The sequence below is a fragment of the Mauremys reevesii genome, linkage group 10 (genome assembly GCF_016161935.1).
Source record: "Mauremys reevesii isolate NIE-2019 linkage group 10, ASM1616193v1, whole genome shotgun sequence".
Lineage (NCBI taxonomy): Eukaryota > Metazoa > Chordata > Testudines > Geoemydidae > Mauremys > Mauremys reevesii.
Window position 1 is genome coordinate 72,953,710 of NC_052632.1, and position 24,432 is coordinate 72,978,141.

General features: G+C 43.2%; 2 protein-coding genes across 9 annotated transcripts in view; both read right to left on the reverse strand.

The window, feature by feature from the left end:
• Positions 1 to 13,327, reverse strand: part of C10H7orf50 (chromosome 10 C7orf50 homolog) — a 210,276-nt gene extending 196,949 nt beyond the window's left edge. The window contains exons 1-2 of one of the 5 annotated variants that reach the window (XM_039490127.1): positions 13,161 to 13,327; positions 10,953 to 11,085 (exon numbers count right to left, since the gene is read on the reverse strand). In XM_039490127.1, the coding sequence (XP_039346061.1) occupies positions 10,953 to 11,057 (105 nt within the window). In that variant the 5' untranslated portion in view covers positions 11,058 to 11,085; positions 13,161 to 13,327. Of the gene's footprint in view, positions 1 to 10,952; positions 11,086 to 12,242; positions 12,562 to 12,589; positions 12,738 to 12,907; positions 12,930 to 13,160 lie in introns of those variants that run through there. The other 4 variants (XM_039490123.1, XM_039490125.1, XM_039490126.1 and 1 more) reach the window with 4 other exon arrangements.
• Positions 13,328 to 16,964: 3,637 nt separating this feature from the next.
• Positions 16,965 to 22,637, reverse strand: ZFAND2A (zinc finger AN1-type containing 2A). 4 transcript variants are annotated; one of them, XR_005585899.1, is made up of 7 exons: positions 22,536 to 22,637; positions 20,958 to 21,052; positions 19,593 to 19,724; positions 18,818 to 18,969; positions 18,433 to 18,475; positions 18,248 to 18,337; positions 16,965 to 17,381 (listed from the first exon to the last, which is right to left on the reverse strand). XR_005585899.1 is itself a non-coding variant. In XM_039493440.1 (6 exons), exons 1-6 carry the CDS (start codon positions 22,588 to 22,590, stop codon positions 17,375 to 17,377), a joined length of 531 nt encoding a protein of 176 aa, XP_039349374.1. In that variant the 5' UTR covers positions 22,591 to 22,637; the 3' UTR covers positions 16,965 to 17,374. The 4 variants fall into 4 exon arrangements, 2 of the variants coding, with proteins under 2 accessions (XP_039349374.1, XP_039349373.1); XR_005585898.1 differs by having other exon boundaries at positions 18,248 to 18,475; XM_039493440.1 differs by lacking the exon at positions 18,433 to 18,475.
• Positions 22,638 to 24,432: the final 1,795 nt, after the last annotated feature.

The following is a 24,432-nucleotide window of genomic DNA, read 5'->3' on the forward strand; positions in this document are numbered from 1 at the left end:
ACAGGGGAATGAAAAACAGTTGCCAATTCCACCTCTATTTGTTGTACCTCTACCTTTTCTCATACAAATATAAAAATGAAAAGTAGAGATCTTTGTCTTGTTAACTTGGGGATGGGCCAGGCACCATCTTTAAATTTAAAACGTTGTCAGGAAAAATGCATGCACACTTACCCGAGTCCCCTTCCCTTTCACCAGGCTCATCCATGCTCTCCAGGCAGGACTGACTAAACTGTGGTAAAGTCTCAAACAGGTCCTGGCTCACACCATGGCTTGTTTTCCCCCACCACTTCTCTTCACCTCCTTCTCCTCACTGTTCACGGCAGGGGTCTCTGTCTTGGGTTCCTCCAAGGAATCCACAGTGGTCTGCAGGGTTCTGGTGGGGTCTCCGCCAAGTATGGTATGCAGTTACTTGTAGAAGTGGCAGATCTGTGATGAAGCACCAGCTCCATTGTTGCGCTTCCTGGCCTTGTGGTATTCCTGGAGAAGTTCATTTGCTTTCAGACAGCACTGCTGCCGATCCCGGTTGTACCCCTTCACACCTGCATCCCCCATGCAATCTGCTCACAGAGGTCCACGTTTCTAGGACTGGTCCACAGCAGTGCTTGCATAGCCTTTTCGCCCCACAGGCCCAGGAATCCAATATCTCCCATCTACTCAAAGCAGGAGCAAGTCTAGTGCATGGAGCCAGCGCAGTTGGTTGGGCAGTTGCACATATCAAGGGTGAGCTGCTAGGTGTGCTTGCTAAGATGGGCAATCGGGAAAAGGCATTTCAAAAACACCTGGGGGAGGGGGTCTAAAGGGGTACTGGGGAGGAGGCTTTCAGGTTCTGTCGCCTGTGGATAGTGGAGTTTACCAGAGTCGTCACTATCGCAGAGAATGCTGCTGGAAGACTTTTAGGGTCAACGCAGGTCATGCAGTGTCCACACTCACACTGCATCAACCTCAGTAGGTTGACCATGGCTCTACACTGTTCAAGGACGTACACAGTTTTACTGCATCACAGTAATTTAGCAAAATAATTTAGAGATTTTTTTAAATAACCCTCATTGGCCAGAGACAAATTTGAGTGTAGACACATGCACAAATACATCAACACAAGGCAGCTAATGTCAAGCCTGCCTGGTCTACACTGCAAAGATAGCATCTCTTGAAGAACGGAGTATCTTTTGGCAATTTAACCATGAGGTTTGCCATGTTTTTGTTGAACATATATTTATTGTTCACGTGTAGTGGCAAATTTCCTAACTTGTATAACTTGCACTTTTTCATTGATTCCCTACCCTTCCCCAGGACACTTATTTGCATTGTGAACCAAAAGCCATCAGCATATCAGCTCAAAAATAGTAAGTGGTTTTCAGTCAAGAATACATGCCCAAGTGGCTGGAACAGGGGACTGGGAGTCAGACGACCTGGATTCTAGTCTTAACTCTACCATTGGATGACTAATACTTTGGAACCTGGATGGGTTGCAGTCATAACTCAACAAATCTATCATTCCCCCATTCAGACCTTAACTGTTCCGTTTCAACCTGGTGAAAATGTCTGCCACTAGGCCTTTACAAATAGGGATTTATATTGGAAATGATGACCAAAAATAAATAATCAAATGGTATAAACAGCATCATTATAGTACACATGAATACTTACTAACAGTGGTTAAAGCAGGTAACAACAGGAAGGGAAAGCACTCACCACCAGCTAATGAGGAGGAGCTGTATGTAAATACTGCTTACCCAAGCTGTGTGGTATGGGGGGAACCTTCCCTCTGCTTATAGCAGAGAAGGGGGAGCTTTGTACCTCACTCCCCATTATTTTAACTCCCTGCTTGGTGACTACATGTATGAAAGTAAAGAGGAAAAAACTAAACAAACATGATTAAGAGAAAATACCTGGTAGAATAAAACAGTTTTTCAGTTAATATCTAATGAGGAACACTTGACTCCTTTAAACATTACTAAGGAGCACACTAAATATGTTTATACCAAAAACAGTTGGAGATGTGAGCTGTTTGCCTGGGAAAACCATCTTCAAAGTAGCAACTGTTTTCCCAGCTGTGAATACCCTTTTCCTGGGAAATATGTTCATACCATTACAAAAATAATTTTCAAAGGCATGTAAAATTATTTAGGCTAATCTATGCATAGCAGTATTTCAGAGACAGTTTTGTTGCACTTTCTTGGACTTGTCTGTTTACAAAAGGCCTAATATTCTTCATAAAACTTTACAGTGTCAATGAGACTTCACACTTTTAACAGATAAACAAACATACTGAGAATTAATTTAGCAAAAGAATTTAGAGATTTTTTTAAATAACCCTCATTTTCCCTCTCTCAGCACATCTGGACTGATGTACTACCCCCTCCCCCACCCCAAACAAGTGAAGAATGAAATGAAGACAATACTCAAGCACACACTACAGGATCGAGAGTGTAGTTGATGACTGAGTGAGTGAAGGAAGAGCTGGAACTAGCATCCCTATAGAGCAATGCTTCTAAAGGTTTTATATACGAGCTGACATGTAGCCACGTATCGGTATCCAGGTAACAGGAACCTTGCCCTGGACCATCTCACTTGCAGTTATAGTCTCTTTCTGTAACAAGCCATGAAAACACTTCTTTTGAAGATTACAAAATAAGCCTCGTATTAAAGGGGACACAATAGCAGAAGAATAGGAGAGTTGTAGATGATTTGCAAACAACTCATTAAGCTCTCACAATGCTTTTAGTATGAATTAGTGAGGTGACAAAGGACTGAATATGCTCTGATAGAGTAGCCTCACCCTGAAAGTATAACCTTAATTGTCTGTCAGATTCATTAAACATGTTCATTACTCTGCCACCGATAACCTAGGGTACCTAATCACTGGCAACATGTTAGATACCACCACATAGGTAACTCTTCAGCCATCTACCAATATCATGCCTAACAGCTTTATTTCCACAGCTCAATGAATATTGCTTTATACATAGATCTTTCCATTATTAAAACAGTGACATTAAACAATTACTTATGGATATTTTGTGATTGTGCTGCTATTTAACAGAAATAACTCTCCACTGGCCTTTATAATAACCCCTCAGGAACTTGAAAATAAAAATGTTTTCCTTACTGATTTTGTCCTTTTCCATTTGGGAAATAGATGTCTCACTGTTTGGGCACCTGCATGCTATTCTACTGATTAAAGGGATACCACTACTTGTTTATTCTTCATTGTTTATATTTCCCATATGGAATCTTGAAAATAAAATTCCTTTCCCACTGACTTTGTCTTTATTTGGGGAATATGTTGATTCCTCCTTCCCCATCCATTTGCAGTGCAGAGGGCAACAACTCCCTTCTGATTATTAAGAACCTGACCAGATTATAACAGTATTATGGCGAGACAAATCTGGGGTCCTACTGTAACATTTAGCATCCTTTACCTACGTAGAGTAGAATTTTGATTTAAAATAGGCTGAATATCTCTTACTCAGTCTCACAAAAGGTTACAATGTTTTCTAGACTAAATTTGGAGCAGAATGAATATGACTTTATAGGATCTTAGTTTAAATTTTGAGTCTTCAGTAATGACTGATTACTTCCTGCAAAATTTCCCCTGCTTCTAATGAACCTTATAAATCTTCAAAGAATGTTGGAGAAACATTGTCTTTGCCATCATTAAACTCAAAAGATTAATATATGCTTTGGATACAACAAAGCCTCTCTTACTGGACTTCAAGATCCATCAGTGACAATAGAGTCAAATCTTTGTAGTTCCATACCTACACAATGTAAGTGCCATAGTGTTGTTTTTTGAAGCTGTTCTTGCAGCGCTATGCTGAGCCAGCTAAGAATTAAAGTTGAGGGCGGGCAGGGAATCCGTAAACATAAGCAACACTTGGATAACTGAAAACAAGCACTTCAAATGCCTCTCACAGAAACATGGCTAGAATAAGGAACAGTACTGTGGGAAGACTGTCAAGGCCAATGGAAGCTACAAAATGCTTAACAGTATCAAAATCAAATTATACATTGAAGATAAAGAGATAAGAAAACCAGACCTGAAGAATTACAAACACTCAAAAAGATATCTGTAATAATAAATATCTGCTAGCTCTAACCATCTGAGCTCAAAACATGGTTCCTTTCTCTTCCTCTAACCAAGCCAGTGATAATATTTTTCACAAAGTACTAGAAAAGTCAAAAACCGTTCTCCAAAACTTTATTTTCTTACATTGCAATGAATGCTCTTCCCTGAAAACCATTAGGGCCCACGTAATCTCCCTGACGAACCTCTGCAGCTTTCAAACTAAGGAATGAAGAGTAACTTGATTTCATATGCAAGGGGGTATGGCTGATTTCTCTTTCCAAGTGTCTTCATAACAACTACACAGATTTGGTGTGAGGCTAAGTCACATTTCATAGTAAGCAACTATACATTTTTATGTTAAAAGCGGTAGAGTCGCCCCTACAGAAACTGACAAAAGACCACTGAGACAATCTGGGAAATCTATCTATGTACAGCTTACGAATTCTAGTTTGGTTTGATGAACTCTTTATATCCTTATGTCTTATGACTGTCTTTACTGCATATTGCTGTCTGCACCTCGGGCTAAGGAGCAGGGGAAAGGCACTCACAAGTCCATCTTCGAAAGAGACTGTTTTTAAGGGTTTTAACTAATGCATAGACCTGGTCCAGGCAGAACAACAGGATGGCTGAAGGCTAGGGAAAGCCAGTTTTTTTTCCAAGTTCTCTGCAAGAGCCTGCTTTTGGAGAGTGGAAAATCCCCCAACAGCCGAACAAATAAATCAGGTATCAGCAAAGCCCTTTAAGAACACAAAGGCAGAGGTTGGGGAGGAGACTCAGAGACACATATGAAGCTTAGCAGAAGAGAGAAACAGAGAGGTGAGTCTTATCTGTGGGCTTGGCTACACTTACAAATTTGCAGCGCTGCAGCAGGGTGTGAAAACACACCCTCTGCAGCGCTGCAAATTGCGCGCCGCCAGCCAATGCGTCAAAGCCCCAGCGCTGGCTGAGCCGCCGCAGCGCCTGTCCATTATTCCCCACAGGAGAGTGGAGAGCGAGGAGAGGAGAGGAGAGAGCTCCTGGGCTGCTGACACTGGCGCTGCGCTTGGCGCCGCTGCGCAGCGCTGAAAATGAGCTGTGAAACCAGCCAAGGGAGAAGGAAACTGGAGACACAGGAGAGAAAGTTTCTCATCTGACTCATAGAGTCTATGTGCAGGAAGGGGGAATCCTAGATTTTTCAGAGGGCTCTGACCTAAGCCTGGAGAACACTCTAGAATCATGATGAAATGCCGGCAGGGAAATTCTTGTCTGGATCTATATATATTTTGTGCAATCTAAAGTAAAGAGAAATTGTGTTTAGAAAACCTCACAAAGCCCATGTGTCCATTTGCTTCACTGTCATAGGACCACGAAGAGGTGAACGGTAAACCTAGAGCGTCCACAGGAATGGAGCTCTGGGAAAGGGTGTGCATAAACTACCAAGAAGCCGGGATGGGCGGGTTCTACACTTGTCCCAGGAGAGTCGGACAGCCAGCTTGAGACACCCCCTTTCTGGGAAGGGGAAACAGACATAGAGCGTGTACCCAGGAAGTATGCTGGAGAGGCCAAGGGGAAAGACTGTGCTGCAGCGTACTCAGTCCAAGGAAATCTTAGGAGTACACTGGTCTAGTGATTTGGGACCAGCCACCTTGTGAGTGTCCAGCCAGGGGAGTGTCTTTTCACACCCAGGAGCAACCTAAGTTAGATCAACTTAAGCTGTAGTGAAGACCTGCCCACAGAGAAAGAGACACAAAGGAGGCAAAGGAAACTGTAGCAAGCAGGCTCTCCCCCACAGTCCCTGGAGGTAATTGGGCTGAATGTAATTTACAAAAATCTACAAGGAAAGATTAAGAGGAAATAGGTGTAGAAGCCTTTATTGTTTTCACCCTTTGCTCTGCATACCATGTACCCTTGGGTGAATAAATAATGTTTTGTTTTGAAGAAGCTGGTTTTGAGTCACTTTAATTAGTCATTGTCGCAGGCTCCTGAAGGAACAGTGGCTCACTGCTGCCAAACCCAGTTGGGCCCTGTCATGTTTATGACAGTTGGGAAATGGGAGCTGCAACCCAGAGAGACAGACTAGGAGTGGTAGGAACATGTGGTTGCACCCAGAGAGGTCTGAGGGTAGTGAAAGCTGTCCCCAAACGTGTTCATTGGCGCTCAGCTAAAAGGAGTCTAAAAGCACAGCTCTCCCTGTAACTGACAACCTTAAAGAGGCCTGATTTTTAAAAAGTGTTGAGTACACCTCTCTTGAAATCGGGCATGCAGAAATTGAGGCACCCAAAATCAACAGTCACTTTTGAAAATCCTGTGCACTGTTTGTGTATGTATATAAAAAGAGAAGCACATTCGTGATAAGTGATTTGTGAGTGATCTGGTATTCTGCAGACACACGAAGTGACTGCCACAGAATACACAAAGGCTTGCTATAGAAATCTAGGCATTTTGGATAATCATTAGCCATCTGGCTTCTCTGTTTGCCTGGCCCATTCTTGTGAACAAGCAGAGAAAAGGACACACATGATGCAACATGCAATGCTCATGTCATAAAAGAATGAACTTAAAGCTGGCATATTAAACAATACTGAAATCCTTATGTCAGCTTCTGTATCGGAGAATTTTAAAAAGCTAATTTTGGGAAAATGGTGCTTTTAAATTACGACTGTCAACCTGGAATGCACAACTTAGAATCCATTTGCCCCATGTCTATTATTTCTATGTTATTGTCATCCTCAAGCCACATTTCAAAGTAAAAACAGTCTTAAAATATGATCATATTGATAAAGTACAAAAAAAAGAACTGACATGTAAAGTTCACATTTGGGTAAATTAAAAACAATAGTAAATATGTGGCATTTACTGCTAAATATTTTAATACAGTGATTCTCAAACTTTTGTACTGGTGACCCCTTTCACATAGCAAGCCTCTGAGTGTGACCCCCCCTTATAAATTAAAAATACCTTTTTATATATTTAACACCATTATAAATGCTGGGGGCAAAGCGGGGTTTGGGATGGAGGCTGACATTTAGCGACCCTTCACATAATAAAGTCACGACTCCCTGAGGGGACCCAACCCCCAGTTTGAGAACCCCTGTTATAATAAAATGCTAACATTATGATAAACTGTTAGTAAAAACACAGGACTGAAGACTAAAAACATATACAATATGCTCCGTAACTCCACTACAGAAATGCAAAGTCATTTAGTACTATAGTTCTAAGAACATTCATGAATGTAATGTAAAAGGAGGAACAAGTAGGTGAAAAATCAATAAAACACCAAGATTACTCTGAAAAGTAAACTTGTTCCAAAGAAGAATGCTTTAGCCTTATGCTAGTAAGTATTTTTGGAATGAATGTCATGAAAGAATGATCAATGCAATACTAAATCCAGCCGCTGAAGACACATTTTAACTTGCCCTCCTGCAGCTCTACACGGAAATCAATTAGAGATTTACATTTTCCACTTTGCAGCTTGAAAATGCTCTGCTGGAATAGCTAAAAGTAAATCACGGGTAAATAGTGACTTAATGAACCAGTGAAACCTCTCCAGTGCCAAAAGTAGCGTATTATGCATCTGTTAGCTTTTAAAGACTAAAGTATCTTTTGGCTTTTTTTCCATCTCCATACAAGGTTCTTTATAAGAAACTAGTAAGCAACTGTACCCTGTCAGAACCTTTCTGCTTCAAGAATTCAAAAAGTTACAATTACACTTTGAATCAAAGCTACTACATTAAAAGACAGTCACACTTCATTACACTTTTTTCAATACTCTTTTGGAATTCTTGGTGACCCTCCCCCCCTCACCCCTACATTTAGCAAGGTGTCATCTCTTTATTGTAAAGCAATACTAGATTTAAATTAAAATATAAAGATATCAAACTATCTGCCTACATATGACAATCCTGCATGCCGACACTAAATGATTTAGCAGGTCTTTTCCCATTGTCTGTTTCTATTGCTCAAATACTACACGGATTTCAGAAAAAAATACTACACTTTTTTTTTTCAGAAGCCCTAACCTAAACAAAGTAAACCTCCAAGAACAAAACAGAGCACAAATATAAAAGACAGACCACTGTAAAAGTGAGATTCCAGGGAAACACCAAGAAAAGAAAAATTCTAAGTTGTGGGGGAAAAATCACTGACAGCATAGTTTTAAATATAACATAACAGTCATAGAAGATTTGACAACATTTGGCTGGGGTTCACTGTCTTGTTTTTTAAAAAGCTGGAAGGTTTAATATCTTTTAACAACTTGTATTTCAGGGTGTCAAAAAATGAGTTCACAGATTCACACATTCAGACCAGACAATACCAATATAGTTGCTTTACCTCATACTTCCTACTAAACTTTGCATACCCTCTGACAATGTTTGCTGAACAAAGGTATTACTTTTAGAATAACCATCATAACTAAATTGGGTATTCCCCAAAAATAAGTCCAGTAAATTACTGACAAAAATATTCATTAACCATTTTTGAAGCAAAGTGTTAAAATGTATCTCACATTTGTTACTTTCAACAGTAATTTCAAACAGTAAAAATGTGGTTTGCTAAGTTATGCTTTCTTGGTATCAACAGTTACAGTTTATAATGCTGATGCCAAAAAATAGCTTAGCATAGGCCTTATATGGTGCTCCATAAAACTAACACTGCATACATATCTAAGCCACCCACTAACTCCTGTAATTCTCATGACTGTTATGCTTAGTGATGTTCTCAGATAGCACTTAAGGATACTGTTCTTTAATAAATATTTCCCTCCTTCCACCGTGCGACAGCCTATACAATGAGCAGAAACTAACTTTTGTATCTCAACAGTTGATCAGACAAGACATCTAACAGTCCAGAATGACTCAGCATTCTTAAGGTTTATAAAGCGATACTCAGACTGATGCTTGTGAGCCACAAGTGGCTCTATAACGTGTCTCCTGTGGCTCTTTTTGCAGCACATGATATTAAATCACGCAATGTTTTAATTAGTAAAAGCATCCTGCTTGGTTAATATGTTACTAACCAATTGTAGTTGATAAAATAATATTTGGTCAGTCATTTCACTGTGAGAATTATATATATTATAAAAATAGTAAATGAAACAATGAATTCAGACTATCACAGCTCTTGGGGTAATGCTGATCGCTAATTTGGCTCCTGAACCACTGAGGTCTGAGTTGCACTGGTTTATAAGGTCTGTCTGGGGAGAAGGGTTTGTTATACATGATGCTAACTACGCAGAACGCTAGATAGTTAAACTTCTGTTTAATTGCCTTCAGCATTCTCACTCCAAATCACACACAATTAATTTTTTGTTTGAAGCGTTATTTCCACCCAGCTCAAGTTACTTTCCTGTTCATTTTACGGGGTGCTTGAAGGAGGTTAAGGATCCTACTAGATCCCTAAAGTACTTTTGGGATATGTAGTGTGAAGAGAGGAGGAGGATTGTCTCTTCATAATCAAATATCAAGTTTAATTGGAACTATGACTCCCCCTTCCCTTCCTGACCTATACATTCTACACTCCCTAATTTTGCTTTCAAGAGGTTCCTGTAGAAGGAAGCAGATGCCCCACTAAGTCTGCTTGGAGGCAGATCAGCTAACTTGAAATCTAGACTGCAAGGCCTTCACAGCTTTTCTGAACCTTATAGGCGCAATACCATAACCTCTATGCTGCAGTAGCTGTATTCAGACAAGCTGGAGACATTTACTCACACATGAAGAAACGCTCTCAAAATACTTGCCCCATTTGCTAACTGAGCCTAAATAAAATCTAACCAAAGATCAACATCCACGAGTTTTACTGTAAATGACAACAAGAAGGGGAATCAGATCAATGCTACTTAAAACCCTGAACTTTAAGCACATGCATAAATGTTTGCAGGATCAAGATTTAAGACTTCAAGAGCTCCTGAGGAAAGGCAGAATTTTTTTTCCTGTTCTCTCATCTACAATATTAATATACCTGACATCTGTTTGGTCAAGCTTTTTAATTGATCTCTGGATCATTTGATTGGCAGGAAATGAATGTTTTACATAGTTTTTGCAGATCTATATTTGAATATTTCATTCAGACAAGGTATCCAACTGCAGAGACAACAAGCACTAATTGATAAGTGTAAGAACTTGAACTTTGATGCCTGCTTCTTAAAGTGCTACCAAAGCTATTAGATTTTAAATACATGACATTTGAAGTATTGCTTCTCCTCATAATAGCTGAATAGGAATGCCATGTTCATATACCATTCCTGCAAGAACAATTCTGCAACTCTGCTTCTGCAAAAAACAATTACATGCAGTAGTGCGATAAAGAAAAAAAGTTTCCAGCAGGTGGGGGTTACTTTTTATTGGAATGTTATGCTGTTAAATTCAGTTCCTGTAAAATTAATTTGTAAGTGCTCTATATGTGAAGAGGCTGATGACACCTTCTGGTCAGTCAGAAAGTACAAGTTTCCATGATTGCAGTGAGCAAACAAACAAACATTTTTAATGCAACATGATTTTCAAAACAAATATTTCAAATTTTTCCAAATATGGTATCTGGGTGCTCAGGATTATGTGTTGTCTTAGGCTATGCTTATCTTCCCATCTGATGTTATTCCAGAGAAATCACAGCCACTTGGTTCCCATTTGACCTTTAGATCCTACCTGACATCTTTCATATTAACACCCTACACAGACAATGATCATATACTTTGGCCACTGTTACACTCTTTAAAAACAGACATGCCTGGAGAGCAGCTGCCCATGGATCCATTCATATTTTAAACTTTGTTTCACCCTGGATGCATCATTGACTCAATCTAATAATGCATTCAGATCCGGTATTGTACCTCTCTATTTGTGTAGTGTTGGGATTACCAACATACCAGCAAACTAAACAAACAGATTCATTCTTGGGCACTTACCTCCAGGGTTTTTTTTTTCTTTTTCTTTGGTTCAGTTTCATGGACTGGTTGTTCCTTTTCTGCCACATGCCGTTTTGATTTTTTCCTCCTTTTTTCTTCCTTCATTTCTGTGTTTTTCTTGTTTTTTTCTATTCTGAAAATAGTTGACAGACACAAAGATAATGTTTCAGCTACAATTCAGTATGAGCTAATTAATGTACAATGCTGGAAAACAACACTGGAGTGGAGTTAATCCAAATTTTTTACCCCAAATCCATTTGTGAAGGAGGTTTTGTCACAATGAAATACAACAAAATGGCGGTAAATTGTGGAAGTCGAATCACAGAAGAAAGGAGAATAAATATAGAATTTTATCCATTTTTAAAACACCCGCTCCCCAGCCAACTTAGCATCAGTTGGAAGTATTATTTACTACATTTGGAATTGTTTGGTCAAACTTCATATTAGGAAAAGTGTTGAATGTGCAGCTTAATTGGCTCCAGTTAGGACTGCATATTTTGAAAAGTACTAAAATATTATAATTAATAAACAACAACAAATGGGTATGTACAAACAAGTGGTAGACCTAATTAATAAACTGCAGAACTCAGTTGTGTTACGTAAAGAACTGCAAATATTTCAATTTTGGATGATGTGCCAGGGGAAAAATGCATTTAAACAGAGGATTATATTGTATGTATTTTGCATTTAATTTCAGACAGCCTGGAGATGAGGAAGAGATTCCAAGATAGCCATGGACCTGATGCCAGACAGACTCTAGTCTGGTCCTCATGGATTGCTCTAACTTACATTTGGCTACAACCACATCTATGATGCATTCATTGCAGCTGACAGTAACTAAAACCTATAGGCACTTCAGCCACACCATCAACCTGAAACATTCAAGGGGCAGTGAAGGAAGATACAGTTGCTGGATACCTCCAGACCACTTAGGCAATACCCTGCCTGTCTGACTGAATTTCCAGTAAAAGGCTCTACCAGTTCTGCACCAATTTCCATATAGAATAGCATTTCAAAAAGTTACTAATCTGCAAAGAAAGATTTAGTTTGTGATGAAGTAGGTATGTTTGAAAAACAAGGAAACATCAAAATGTTTTTTCAGGGAAAACTAAAATGTACTGTACTAAAATTTACTGTAACTGGTTTCAGTTTAATCTAGTAACAACTGTAACTTGAATACAGTGACACACCAACTTTATTTTATGGTCAGCAGCGTGGCATGAATAGAGAATATCCAGCCACCCTCAGATAGTCAGCTACTACAATAATTACTAGTAATTTTATTTATACCATGTTTATCAGTCCTTTGTTTGTGACGAAGGCTGCTGTGTATCCTATGAAGTGCCCATATGGTGAGCAGGCACTAGAAAGGGTGTGGGGGGAAAGGAAGTTTACAGTTGTATGGTATTTAATCACAGATTGAGCAGCAAAATCTATTAGCAACACCAACAAAGACCTTAAACGGTTACTCGCTGGGTTACTTTCAGTACACAGGTAGTAAGAGGGGTTGTCACTATACACAACACACTGGTACTGAGTGTTCGTTAATTACAATACTTCAGGGTTTTTTCTACTGACGCCTCTAGTCTCATTCTCTACACATCTGTGCTGCACGCCAGTACCCCGGCACCGCTCACCTCCCAGCCCACTGAGCATCCTAACCAGGGCCTGATGTGTAATCAGCCTATGCAACCACGAGGAGACGGAATAACTTGCGCTTCCAAAATACCACGCAATGCCCGGGAATCTGGATGCTAGTGGAGCAGAGCCCCCTCCCCTCCTGCTCGGTTAGGAGCTGGGCATTACTGCCGCCGCCCGCCCTCGCACCCCCGATTCAAGGCAGAGAGAGCCTCCTGCGGAGCTGCGGGACCACCCAGCGCGAGGAGGCCACTGCCCGCTGCATGGTCACCCGGAACACAGGAGCGCCGGGTGGGGAAGGGCCCCGCACTGCTCACCCCGTGCCCCTCACCCGCACTCACTGTCCCTCTCCTCCGCGAGGCTCTGCCCCCCACCAGGCCCTCCGGGGAGCCGCCCCCTCAGGCTGGGGGCAGCCGAGCAGGCTCCCCCCCAGCGACCACTCCCCGGGGCCTCGGGCGCGGGGCTCGGCCTCACCCCGGGGCTTTCTGCGCCCAAAGGAGACGCGGGACAGGAGGCCCCCTCCCCCACGGGGGCGCCTACTAAGATACCGCCTGCCCGCTCGCCACGCACCTGTCAGACCCGCCTCAGCACATTTAACTGAGCCCCGGGCTTGGCGCTGCAGACCGGCCCCTCTCTCTCATTGGCTCCCGGAGGCCAGCGAGGGAGCCTCGTTGGATTTCGCTTTGTCAATCACGGGAGTGGCCAATAGAAAGCCATATTTGTCTTAAACCCGCCTCTATCCCCGGAACGTGCGCGCATGTGCGCTCCGAGAAGGCCGGCCCGCGTGCGGGGGGGAGGGGAGGGAGCTCACGGTGTTGACGTCATCGCTTTGCGCTGAGTCGGGACGGCCGCGCTCTCAGCTTCCGGAGTGGGCGGGGCCCCAGGAACTTGGCTCCTCCCAGCCGTTGGGGCCAGTTACGTGTCACAACGCTCCTGTCTTTTCCCTGCGCTCCCCTTGCTCCTCTCGTTCCCCCTCCCACCCCGCGCCTCGCAAACCACGTGCCACAGAGCTGCGCTGGGGTGGGTGCTGCTGCCTCAGGGCGCACGCTCCCCTGCGGCCCCGTGACACGTGCCTCTGGCCTAGGCTGCTATTCTTTAGCCTGGAGCCCGTGTTGGGAAATGGGTGGGAGGTGCTGTCTGGACAGTGGCTGGTTTCAGCGCTTCTCTCAGGAGGATGTTTGGTCGGGACACAATGTGTCCTGATATTTCACACGCCTCTTTTTTTTTTTTTGCTCCGCCGGCGGGACTCCCCCTCCCCACCCTTAATGTGTCTCAATATTTTCTTCATCCCATCTGGTCACCCTAAGGAGTTGGTACCGAGAAAGAACAAGTGGCCCTTCTAGGCCTGAAGACCAGCTCTGTATAGTGCATAAGCTTGTCTATCTCACCAATAGAAGTTCGTCCAGTAAAAGATTACCTCACCCACCTTGTCTAGACATATTTACGCGTGTACCCAATCCCTCTTGCTGCAATGTCCCAATCTTAATCAGTCTCCAGTTCTGCCCTGCTTGTGTGTGAAGAGAGGAGAGAGCTCACTGAGTCTATATTTTGTATAATCTAATATTTGCTGCCACCTGGTAAATGATAAAAGTACCGTAGTACATATGTTTCCGTGAACTTTAGGCAGAGTTGTCCTTGGGAAGCTCAAAGCTTACGATCCACATGTGGACACAGATGCATTTTCATCCATGAAACGCAGCCCTGCCACAGACTCCCTCACAACCAGTGAACATGGAACTGTGAAATTACCTGTTAAATAAATGCATCAACTCATTTTTAATCTGTAGGTTGTAATATTTGATATTTGAAACCTTTACAGTGTTGGTAAATTGTTTGGCCACACAGGAAACAGAAATAGATGCTGTGGCCTGAGTGAACCTCTTAGGATACTAGTACAAAAACTTGTTTACAAACTTTTGCTTTCCATAGATATTCTCTACTATTTATTTATTCACTTATATTTTCTGTTTCCACAATCATTCCTCTCAGGAATCTCATTTGCTAGAATAATATAAAACAATACCAAAAGGAGTATTATGCTTTTGTTTTCACATTTGAATAAATGGTCAAGGAACACTTTTTGCCATGGTATAGTATATATACTAAATAGAAAAATACAAGATGAGCCCTACTGAGATTATATGATTATAATATGGTTGAAATACACAACGGTGTCATATTCTTGAGTTTCAGGGGGTAGCCATGTTGTATAAGTAAAAACCAGCGAGGAGTCCTTGTGGCACCTTAGAGACTAACAAATTTATCTGGGCATAAGCTTTTGTGAGCTATAACCCACTTCATTAGATGTATGGAGTGGAAAATACAGTAAGCAGGTATAAATATACAGCACATGAAAGGATGGGAGTGACTGGGTCACTACAAAAAGTAATTTCCCCTCTGTTGATATTCACCCCTTCTTGTCAACTGTTGGGAATGAGCCACATCTTCCCTAATTGAATTGGCCTCATTAGCACTGACTCCCCCCCATCCCCCAACTTGGGAAGGCAACTCCCATCTTTTCATGTGCTGTATAATTTATACCTGCTTACTGTATTTTCCACTCCATACATCTAATGAAGTGGGTTATAGCTCACAAAAGCTTATGCCCAGATAAATTTGTTAGTCTCTAAGGTGCCACAAGGACTCCTCGTTGGTTTTTATATTCTAGAGTTGTGATTTGAGTAGCAACAAATAATATTTCATTGGGGGTCCTGTTGTGACATCCTGTGGTGAAATGTGGTATTACAGACAATGAAATCACTTCCAAGTAGATAGTGTCGCTTGGTTCCAACATAGAATCAGTTTCACCACCTATGAAACTGGCTTCTGTAGAGAAGTTTCCCAGGAAAATGGTGAGGAGGAGGGGGTGGAGGATTTTAAATGTATATGGTACCTTTCATCCTGAATGATTAAAGATACTTTGTAAACAAACTGACTATGGAGGCATGAGAGCAACTCCCTAATTAGCAGGATTTCTGTTTAAAGCCAACTTTAAAAATGCTCTAAAATCCATTGGCAGGGGCCCTGAAAATTGTACCACTTGAAGGCACAGGGCCTGTTGTGGTGCAACTCTGAAGCTCATTTGGTCAAAGGGGTCCCAAGGTAGAGTTTTCCCTCAAAGAGGAATTGACCACCACATCCACCCTATCAAAAGCTACCCTTTTCTCTTCATCCACCACATTCTAACTCAGGCCTGGGGAACACATTGCTAGTTTTTAGGTATCAGATTGGACAAAAAGGCTGAAAGAGGACTAAGGTGCTACTATCGCCATGATCAACTCCTCAGAACAGGGATCAAAAGGAAGCAGAGTGCACATTGTTTAAAACCAGGAAATGCAGTGGTAAGGTGACAATGACTTGATTGCAAAATTTTATTCTTGTAACGCCTACATTCTTATAAGGGACCTTAACTCCACTTTTCCTATGCATTCTGAGAATTAAACTCATAGTCTAGAGGGATACCATAAGTACAGGAGATTGATGAGCACCTACACTGTTAGCTTCCCTAGTAATAGAAGTTATTTGTGTGAACACAACAAATACAGGCATCCCTTTATACTTCACTGCTGCCTCTGGAGCAAAAGACAACTTTTAAAATAGATAAACCATTATTCCTGGTATTGGTTCAGAAGTTTGTGCTGTGAGCCTCCTCTTTCACAAGCTAAGCAAGATTGAATATGAACTCATTGTAGCTAGTTGTAATTCAGGAGATGGGAATCTGCCTCTATTAGTTCTAAACCAATGCTCCAGCATAATAGTAGAGGGTCATAGGCTGTTAGTGGAGATGGCATTGTTCCAATGAGACATGAAATTGAGGTCCTGACCACCTGGCATCAAATTTAGATGAGTGGCCTGCTTAGAGTCCAGTTCAGGTAGTTACATTCTTTATTAACAATGAGCCCTTCCAGCTCATCTGAAAGGCTTTTCAAGTCCTAAGCTAAACTGCTATATATTGTTGAAAGTTGGTAAATAGCTACTTAAGGATTTTAGTTTATTTGAAAATGTGGCATAATTTGTTTATAAGTACTGAAAAGTAGCTATGGGGTAGAGCACTACATATGCTACAGGAAAAAAAAGGGGGGAGTGGATACAAATGCAGCTCTTCCCATCACACCAAGCAAACAAATCAACCTCTTACCGCTCTTATGAGCGCAGTTATGTTTCTTCTTACACAAAGAAAGATTGAGCTTTGTAGCTCATCCTGAAGATGATTCAGATTTCTAAGTACAGGACAAGGGAGTTCTAGAGAGATGAATTCTGCTCAAACACCTCTGCTGAGCAGTATCCCATAGGAAGTCCCTCAGACAGTTGATGGTAGATGCTTGACTTAGTAACTCCACAGCTGAAGTTAATTTAAACTGCACCCTACAGCGATTACAGATGGATCAGGTGATATGTTCACACTATACACTGCTTAACTACAGCTTGTTTCCAAATGGATTTCAGATGTGCATTGGGGGGATGGTATTAGTAGTAACAGTGTTTTGTTCACTAGTTTAGTGTATCCTTTTACTATAAGTATACAGATATTTCCTTCTTCCTCACTTTCCATGCTCTTCAGTTGTACCAGGAGAAAATGCTTTCGTGTTCTATTAGGAGTGAGGGATTCCACATACAGAGAACACAGTACTGTCCTTTACAGAAAGGAATAGCACTTTATTGGAAGTTGAGAGATTAAGTAATTTAGTTTATTTGTAGTATAGAAAAATATGCATACACACGTTAGACAATAAGTTTACACTAAATGAGAATTTCATCCAGCCATTAGGACTGCTCTCAGGTCATCAGCATCTGAAAGAAAATAAATTACAGATGTAGGCTAGAATCCTGCAGCACTCCCTATCTGTGGCCCCACAGTCACAGGACCTCCTGGTCAACCTCCTCACCCTGGCTAAAATGGCCATCTACACGATCAGGGAGAGGAGGTTGGCCAATGGAGACTCCTGTGACTGTGGGGCTTGTTTCCAGTCCCTAGTCCGTTCATGTATCTAGGTGGAGTTCCTCTGGGTGGCATCCACTGGCTCCCTTGACACCTTCGGGGAGCAGTGGGTGCTGTCCAGGCTTCTCTGCTTGGTGTCCCTGTCAGGCTCCCTTCTTATGACCCTCTGACCGCACTCCTGTCCCTGTTCTTTTATTAGTTGCCCCCTGAAGTTAGTGGGTTTCTGAGGTCCTGCAGATCCTCCCCTTAGGCTGGGAGGGTGGGGGAGAGATCCTTTAGCACTGGGCAGGCTTCCACCTGCCTAGTTCCCAGGGGAAAAAAAGCAATCAACCCTACCCAAATAGCTATTCAAACCTAAGTGTTGAAATATAGTCTGATGGCTGAACTAATGACACTAATCACCCAATAATGAGTTCTTACATCTTGACCATGTCAAGTGCTGGACAGAGTCAGCTACTAGGTCATTGTAATAAGTAGCAATTTGTGGACTGTACATTGATACACTATGCAAAGATTGCCACAGTGACAAAACAATTATCCATGTCTTGGACTGTTATATGCCCCTCCTTTACATGCCTGGCAGTGCTCAGATGTCAACTGGCACTTATTGTAAAGTAAAAAAGTTAAGGAAGGAGTGCCACTGACAGTTCTACATCCTAAAGGCTCTGTTTTATGTCATCTTGTTTTGACAATCTCATAACCATACTTCAGTTTATACCTGTTGCGCTCAAGATACCAGTTAGAGGATATCTTATTTGATCCAGTTGGCCTGAAGTTGGATTCAGATGCTCTCATTATAGCTGCATATCTACAAGGAAATAGAACCATGCTGAACATCTGTTTATTCCATCACCAATCATACATCCATCCACTTCCAGATTTGTGCAGAACTGGTCACCCAACTGCTCTAGAATCCTATTGCATGGAGCAAGGAAGGTAGCTGTGCCTAGAAGAGACATGTTACTCATTAGAAAGGCTTAAGTTTATACTCCTTGTTTCTTACAGTAACACTTGGATACTAAGGGAATTGGTGCCTTAGAGGAGTCAGAAATTCAGTGGAAGTTAGTGTGATACAAAAGGGCTTACCACTAAAAAGTCAGTCATCCCTTTCCTTCCAAAGAGCACAATACTTCAGTGAGATGCTGACCAACTGTGTCCTCCCAGAGATAATTTGAGAACTCATCTAGCTACAAGTTGCAGAGGTAATGGTATGATCTCCCCTTGCTCCGGCAACTGTTTTCCTACCTCAGCCTGTCTCCCCCTGCATTATGAAGTTTAACATCCTTACCCAGCTTTGGAGATGGAGTGACCTCCCCCTTTGCAGTCATGATCCAGAGGATGCCGATGTTTTATACAGAAGTTTCCATGGCATTGGTTACAAACAAGCTTCATCATCTCTTTCCTTTTGCAACCTTCTTTTAAGCACTTGTTTGTGAAAATCTAAAAATGTAGTACAGGACAGTTGCTTTAGTTCAAGCAGCAAATACTTCACACATTACTTGCAAATTAATTTTCTAATCTGACCAAGATTGCATCCAGGCCTCTAAGTTAGATTTACCTGAAATTGAGAGCAGTTTGAGGAGAGAAGATTGTTCCAGCTCCTTGAATTCAGAGTTAAATATTCTCTACTGCTTACTAGGCAAAAATAAAAGCCTAGTGCAGAGCAAGAGTCCGTTTTGGTCTTGGCAATAATACTAAGTAGTGCTTGCTGAAGTCAGAGGTACTAGATTGTTTGGGTACTGAAAGCCTTTAACTTGGTCACCAGTTCAAACCAAACTGGTCAGGAAAGGCTGATGAACAGATCGAATCATCATTTGCTGGTCTGCAGTGTAGATGGTCCTCTACCCACTAATTGGACTAATGCTCAGATCTTGATCAGTACCATCAGGCAAAGAATTAGTGAGTTTAGGGATCTCTTCTATGAGTCTTCCAGAAGAAGACTGAGGCCTGGTGGCAGGGTAGGTAAGTGAGCTTGCATTGCTGCTGCCTTTGTCATAGTGTTGTGCAGTTAGGCGGCTTATCTAAATTGATGCTTATGGAGATCTCAAAGGGAATTTCCTTACCCTCTGTTTCCGCTGAGTAGGATCATATTTGCAGTCCCTGTCCATGTGTGCTCCAACTACAATGTCTGGCATCTCTCCTCTTCTCACTGGGATGGGAGTGTTACATAAAGGACATACTGGAACCTGCACATCCTGAAGACAATGAAGTTATTGGATTAGAAATGGGACAAAGCAAGATTTCAAAAGGAAGACAGCTCAGACTTCCATCCCTGGACTTTGAAGAGGGAGAAAAAATTCTCAACTGAGTGACCCTCCATTCCTATACAAAGTTCTCTTCAGAACTTCCAGCACATCCACTTCAGCAGTGCTGGATTCTCCATTTCCAGTTACTACAGGAAGTCCATGTCAACATCATTGTAGTTAGAGCTAACCAGCTACAATTAAGTCCCATCTAATTTGCTTTTAGATCATTTTCAAATCTGAGCACACTTTCCTTGTCAATCTGGTTTCTTCCCTAGCCCTAATTGTGCTAGTCCTTTTGTTGAGTTTCTGGATATGGCATACAATTGTGGTTCTAGAACCACAAGCAACTGCAGCAAGAGAATATAGGTGACAAGAGTTTGAAGACTGCACAAGAACAGCACATTTGTTAGCTACATTAGATGACTTGTCAAGTCAGATTCTGGACCTAGATAAGCTGAAGTGTTTATTTCAAATAAGGCTGTACTTATTCTGGACAGTAGTTCTGCATTTGCTAGAATGCACATTTGAGAACTCTTGACCCAAATTCCAGTTCTCATACTGACCCAAGTTATCACTAATCAAACTTTTTCCATCCATCAAATATTCTTGTCATTTTCTTTTCTGTAGTTTCATGTTCATGAACTCTTATCAAGTTAAGGTTTTGAGAACTCACTGAACCCTCAACTGGTAGCCACTGCATTGCTGAAGATATCAGAGGGGTAGCTGTGTTAGTCTGGATCTGTAAAAGCAGCAAAGAATCCTGTGGCACCTTATAGACTAACAGACGTTTTGCAGCATGAGCTTTCGTGGGCAAATGCATCCGAAGAAGTGGGTATTCGCCCACGAAAGCTCATGCTGCAAAACGTCTGTTAGTCTATAAGGTGCCACAGGATTCTTTGCTGCTTTTGCTGAAGATGTAAGGCATTGCATCTGCACTCTTTATGGAAGCGCAATTTAAGTGAAGGGTGCAATCAGGTTTGCTACAGCTTAGAGTTTTACCATTTGAACCATTTACCATTTGAACTTTTAAATTTAATTGTAAACTAAACCCAAGTCTACTGGGAACAGAAGACCCAGCAAAGCAGGCTACAAGAAACTCCTAATCAGGTTTCAAAGTTGGCTTTCATCACAGCTAGAGAATTCCTTAAGTGCAAGCATTTGGAATTACTATTAGACACTTACCTTCTTATATGAAGAGGTACATTTGTGTTGGTCATATGTGATATGATTTTTACAGAAAACTTCCTCACATGCATCACATTTTAAAGGAAGGAAATCTGTAAGAAGCAGAAAACATGCCTGCAAGTCATAAATGGGGAAGACAGACATTTACCTTTTAAAGTATTACTAAAACAGTCATTGTGAGTAAATTCCTCATGCATTAAGTAGGTAATACCCAAGCAGGTATCTGGTTACTCAGAATCCAAGACATCTTGGAATGGCCTAAACTAGTTCCATGTGAAGATGTACATTTCAGTGAGCAACAGGGAGAAGAGCTAGCTTCTCTCAATTTGAGAGTGCTAGGGTAGCCTCACTTCTGCCTTTTAATTCACAAATTACTTGCAAGACATGTTAAACCACCAATACAGTGAGACAAACTGCCCTGTCCCCTCTCTCACCACCACAACAGCAGCTAATGGTTCAGGAGGCATATTAGTCAGAGGCACCAAGTACCCTCCCAGGCCTCAAATCACAGCAGATTTGCTTTAGCTCACTTTAGTACACCCAAATACTAAAGTCTCCCAGCTGCAAGAGTGAACAGCTGAGACAGCTTATAAGAGGTGTAGCTTCTGCATCTGCAACTATTCTTGGGGCATCCTCATGATTAATAGCTGATCTATATATAGTAACAGGAAACTCAATGCATTATAACAAAGAATCCAGATATTTTGACAGGCATACTGTATACCTGTCTTGCCAGAGTCCACAGCCTGAGGTGCTTATCAGGATTCACTGATGGTTGGAAGTTTATTTCAGTTCTGGCTGTAATTCTAGACATCTCAGATGCAGATTGCCAGATATCTGCAATAGTTTAGTGTAGGACAGTTTGCACTTGCTTCTTTAGTTCCTCTCTTCTCCAAGATCTGTACTGCTCTATCAGCTCATTCCAAGTCTTGTCCACAACAAAGACTCTCACTTCCTGTACTACTCTGATCTCTAGCATATGTGATGAGTTGACAGTCCTCAGATATGAAGGCCTTAGGATAGCAGACAGGATTTTCTGATCTCAAGTTTCTCTGCTGACCCAACAATATGACCTTTGGGACAGCATTGCAGTATTGGGTTCAGGTTGTTCCTAAGGAGGTGCTGGGAGTGTTAGTTTGTGGGTAAGCAACATTAGTATTGCATACCTTGTATAGCTAAGCGAGTATTCTCAGAGTACTGATAGGTACATTTTACAAGGACTACAAGATATTGTCTAGTCAGACTCCTCGGTCCCAGCAGTGAACACAAATTCATCTCACTCCTGTTCTCTAAATCAGGAGTTTCTATGTCATACCTCAAGTCAGGCTCCCCCCCAGATAATTTGATGCACATAGCCCTTTGGCATTTATGGGTTCAGCTGATCTTATGTCAGTGCACCACTACTAGTCAGAACCAGACCTGGACTTTCATTCAGTAAATCACCCCAACTTCTGGAGTATCCCTTGTCCCTAGGAAAGTTAATTTGGTTCATACAAAGCTATCAAGAGGACTAGAGCAGATAACAGAACATAGTAAACTAACTATACCAGTAGTTGCAGTCAAAGTGCATCTTACCCAGCTGTTTGCAAGTTTTTTCTGAACAATGCTTGCCCAAGTCTGGAAACTCCATTAGAGACCAGCAGATCCTTCAAGCTCCTTGGCTACTACAGCAGTCACCTTCAAAAATGAAGTTGTGGGTTTAGTTTATTGCAGTATCAACCCAGCTCCACCTCACCCCCAGTAATCAAAGCATTTTGTAGGAGCAATCTTTAGATTTGGCCAGAGGAAGTGATCAGCCAGCACTAACTCTGATGGGTTAGACTAGCACCCCATCAGATGGGGTGAGACTAGCACCCCGCCTTCCATAGCGAGCAGCCAACAACAACAAGTCATTAGCCAGAAGTCACACCAGTGAGGCAGGGGAGAAACCCACCGGGAAGGGAGCGGGACTGTCCTTGGTGCAGGCAGATCACAGCCTCCTAAAGGCGAGCGGGCAGCGAGAATGAGCAGCCCCCCACCCCGGGGTGTCTCCGCCGTGGGCAGCGCGGGTCGGTGGGTGACCGCAACTGTCAGCGGAGCCCTTCTCTGCCCCACTAGTCACAGTCCGACCCCGGGCACGGAGATCAGGAGAGCCCCACACGCTGAGCGCCAGGAGACGGAGGCCGCAGCCAGGACCAGCCCAGCCACCGGCCCCAGCCTCCCAGCAGCGCTGAAGAGAAGGGGCGGATGCCCCGGGGAGACCCACTCCAGAGATGCGCGCGCCCCCGAGCACTCGCCTCACGCTCCCCCACACGACATCGTAGCCACAACCAGCCTACCCTCGCCGGGCCTTTTATCCAGCCTTCCCGCTGAGTCACGCTCCGCTCGGCCAATCCCATCTTTGCCGAGTCATGCCTGGCGCGTGCGGTTAATGATGACATCCGCACCCCGGACCAATCACAGTTCGCCGTTGGCGCGTTCTAACGCGCTAAGTCAGCACACGGGCCAATCAGCGGCCTGCAACTGTGCTGAGTCAGAAGGCGGGGCTCCCGAAGGGGTGGGACGATGACAGTGCGGGTCCGTGTGTTCTAGAAGAGCCTGGACTAGGCAACGCCCCAGCGCCCCGAGGCGGGAATCCGCTAAGGGCAGGTCCCCCGCAGCCTTTGCGGGAGTAGATCAGGGTCCGCATAGCACTGGGGCGGGTATCGAGTAGGGGCAGGATCCCCACAGCCCGTGGGGGAGTAGATCAGGGTCCCCACAGCTCTTGGGGCAGGTATCAGATAGGGGCAGGATCCCCACAGCCCGTGGGGCAGTAGATCAGGGTCCACACAGCTCTTGAGGGGGGTATTGGGTAGGGGCAGGATCCCCACAGCCCATGGGGGAGTAGATCAGGGTCCACACAGCCCATGGGGGAGTAGATCAGGGGCCGCACAGCTCTTGGGGCAGGTATCAGATAGGGGCAGGATCCCCACAGCCCATGGGGGAGTAGATCAGGGTCCGCACAACTCTTGGGGCAGGTATCAGATACAGGGTCCGCACAGCTCTTGCCAGGTATCAGATAGGAGTAGATCAGGGTCCGCACAGCTCTTGGGGCAGGTATCAGATAGGGGCAGGATCCCCACAGCCCATAGGGGAGTAGACCAGGGTCCGCACAGCACTGGGGCGGGTATCGAGTAGGGGCAGGATCCCCGCAGCCTTTGGAGGAGTAGATCAGGGTCCCCACAGCCCATGGGGGAGTAGATCAGGGTCCCCACAGCTCTTGGGGCAGGTATCAGATAGGGGCAGGATCCCCACAGCCTTTGGAGGAATAGATCAGGGTCCCCACAGCTCTTGAGGGGGATATCGGGTAGGGGCAGGATCCCCACAACCCTTGGGGGAGTAGATCAGGGTCCCCGCAGCCCATAGGGGAGTAGATAGGGTCCCCACAGCTCTTGGGGTGGGTATCAAGTAGGGGCAGGATCCCAACAACCCTGAGAAGGATTAGATAGGAGCA

What these genes read in the sequence shown, in the direction of transcription:
- ZFAND2A (XM_039493439.1), bottom strand. Translation starts at nt 22,590, where the DNA reads ATGGAGTTTCCAGACTTGGGCAAGCATTGTTCAGAAAAAACTTGCAAA. An exon ending in AAAAACTTGCAAACAGCTGG is followed by an intron (nt 21,053 to 22,535) that starts GTAAGATGCACT and finishes TGCTTCTTACAG; the next exon opens with ATTTCCTTCCTTTAAAATGT. An exon ending in GTACCTCTTCATATAAGAAG is followed by an intron (nt 19,725 to 20,957) that starts GTAAGTGTCTAA and finishes CATTGTCTTCAG; the next exon opens with GATGTGCAGGTTCCAGTATG.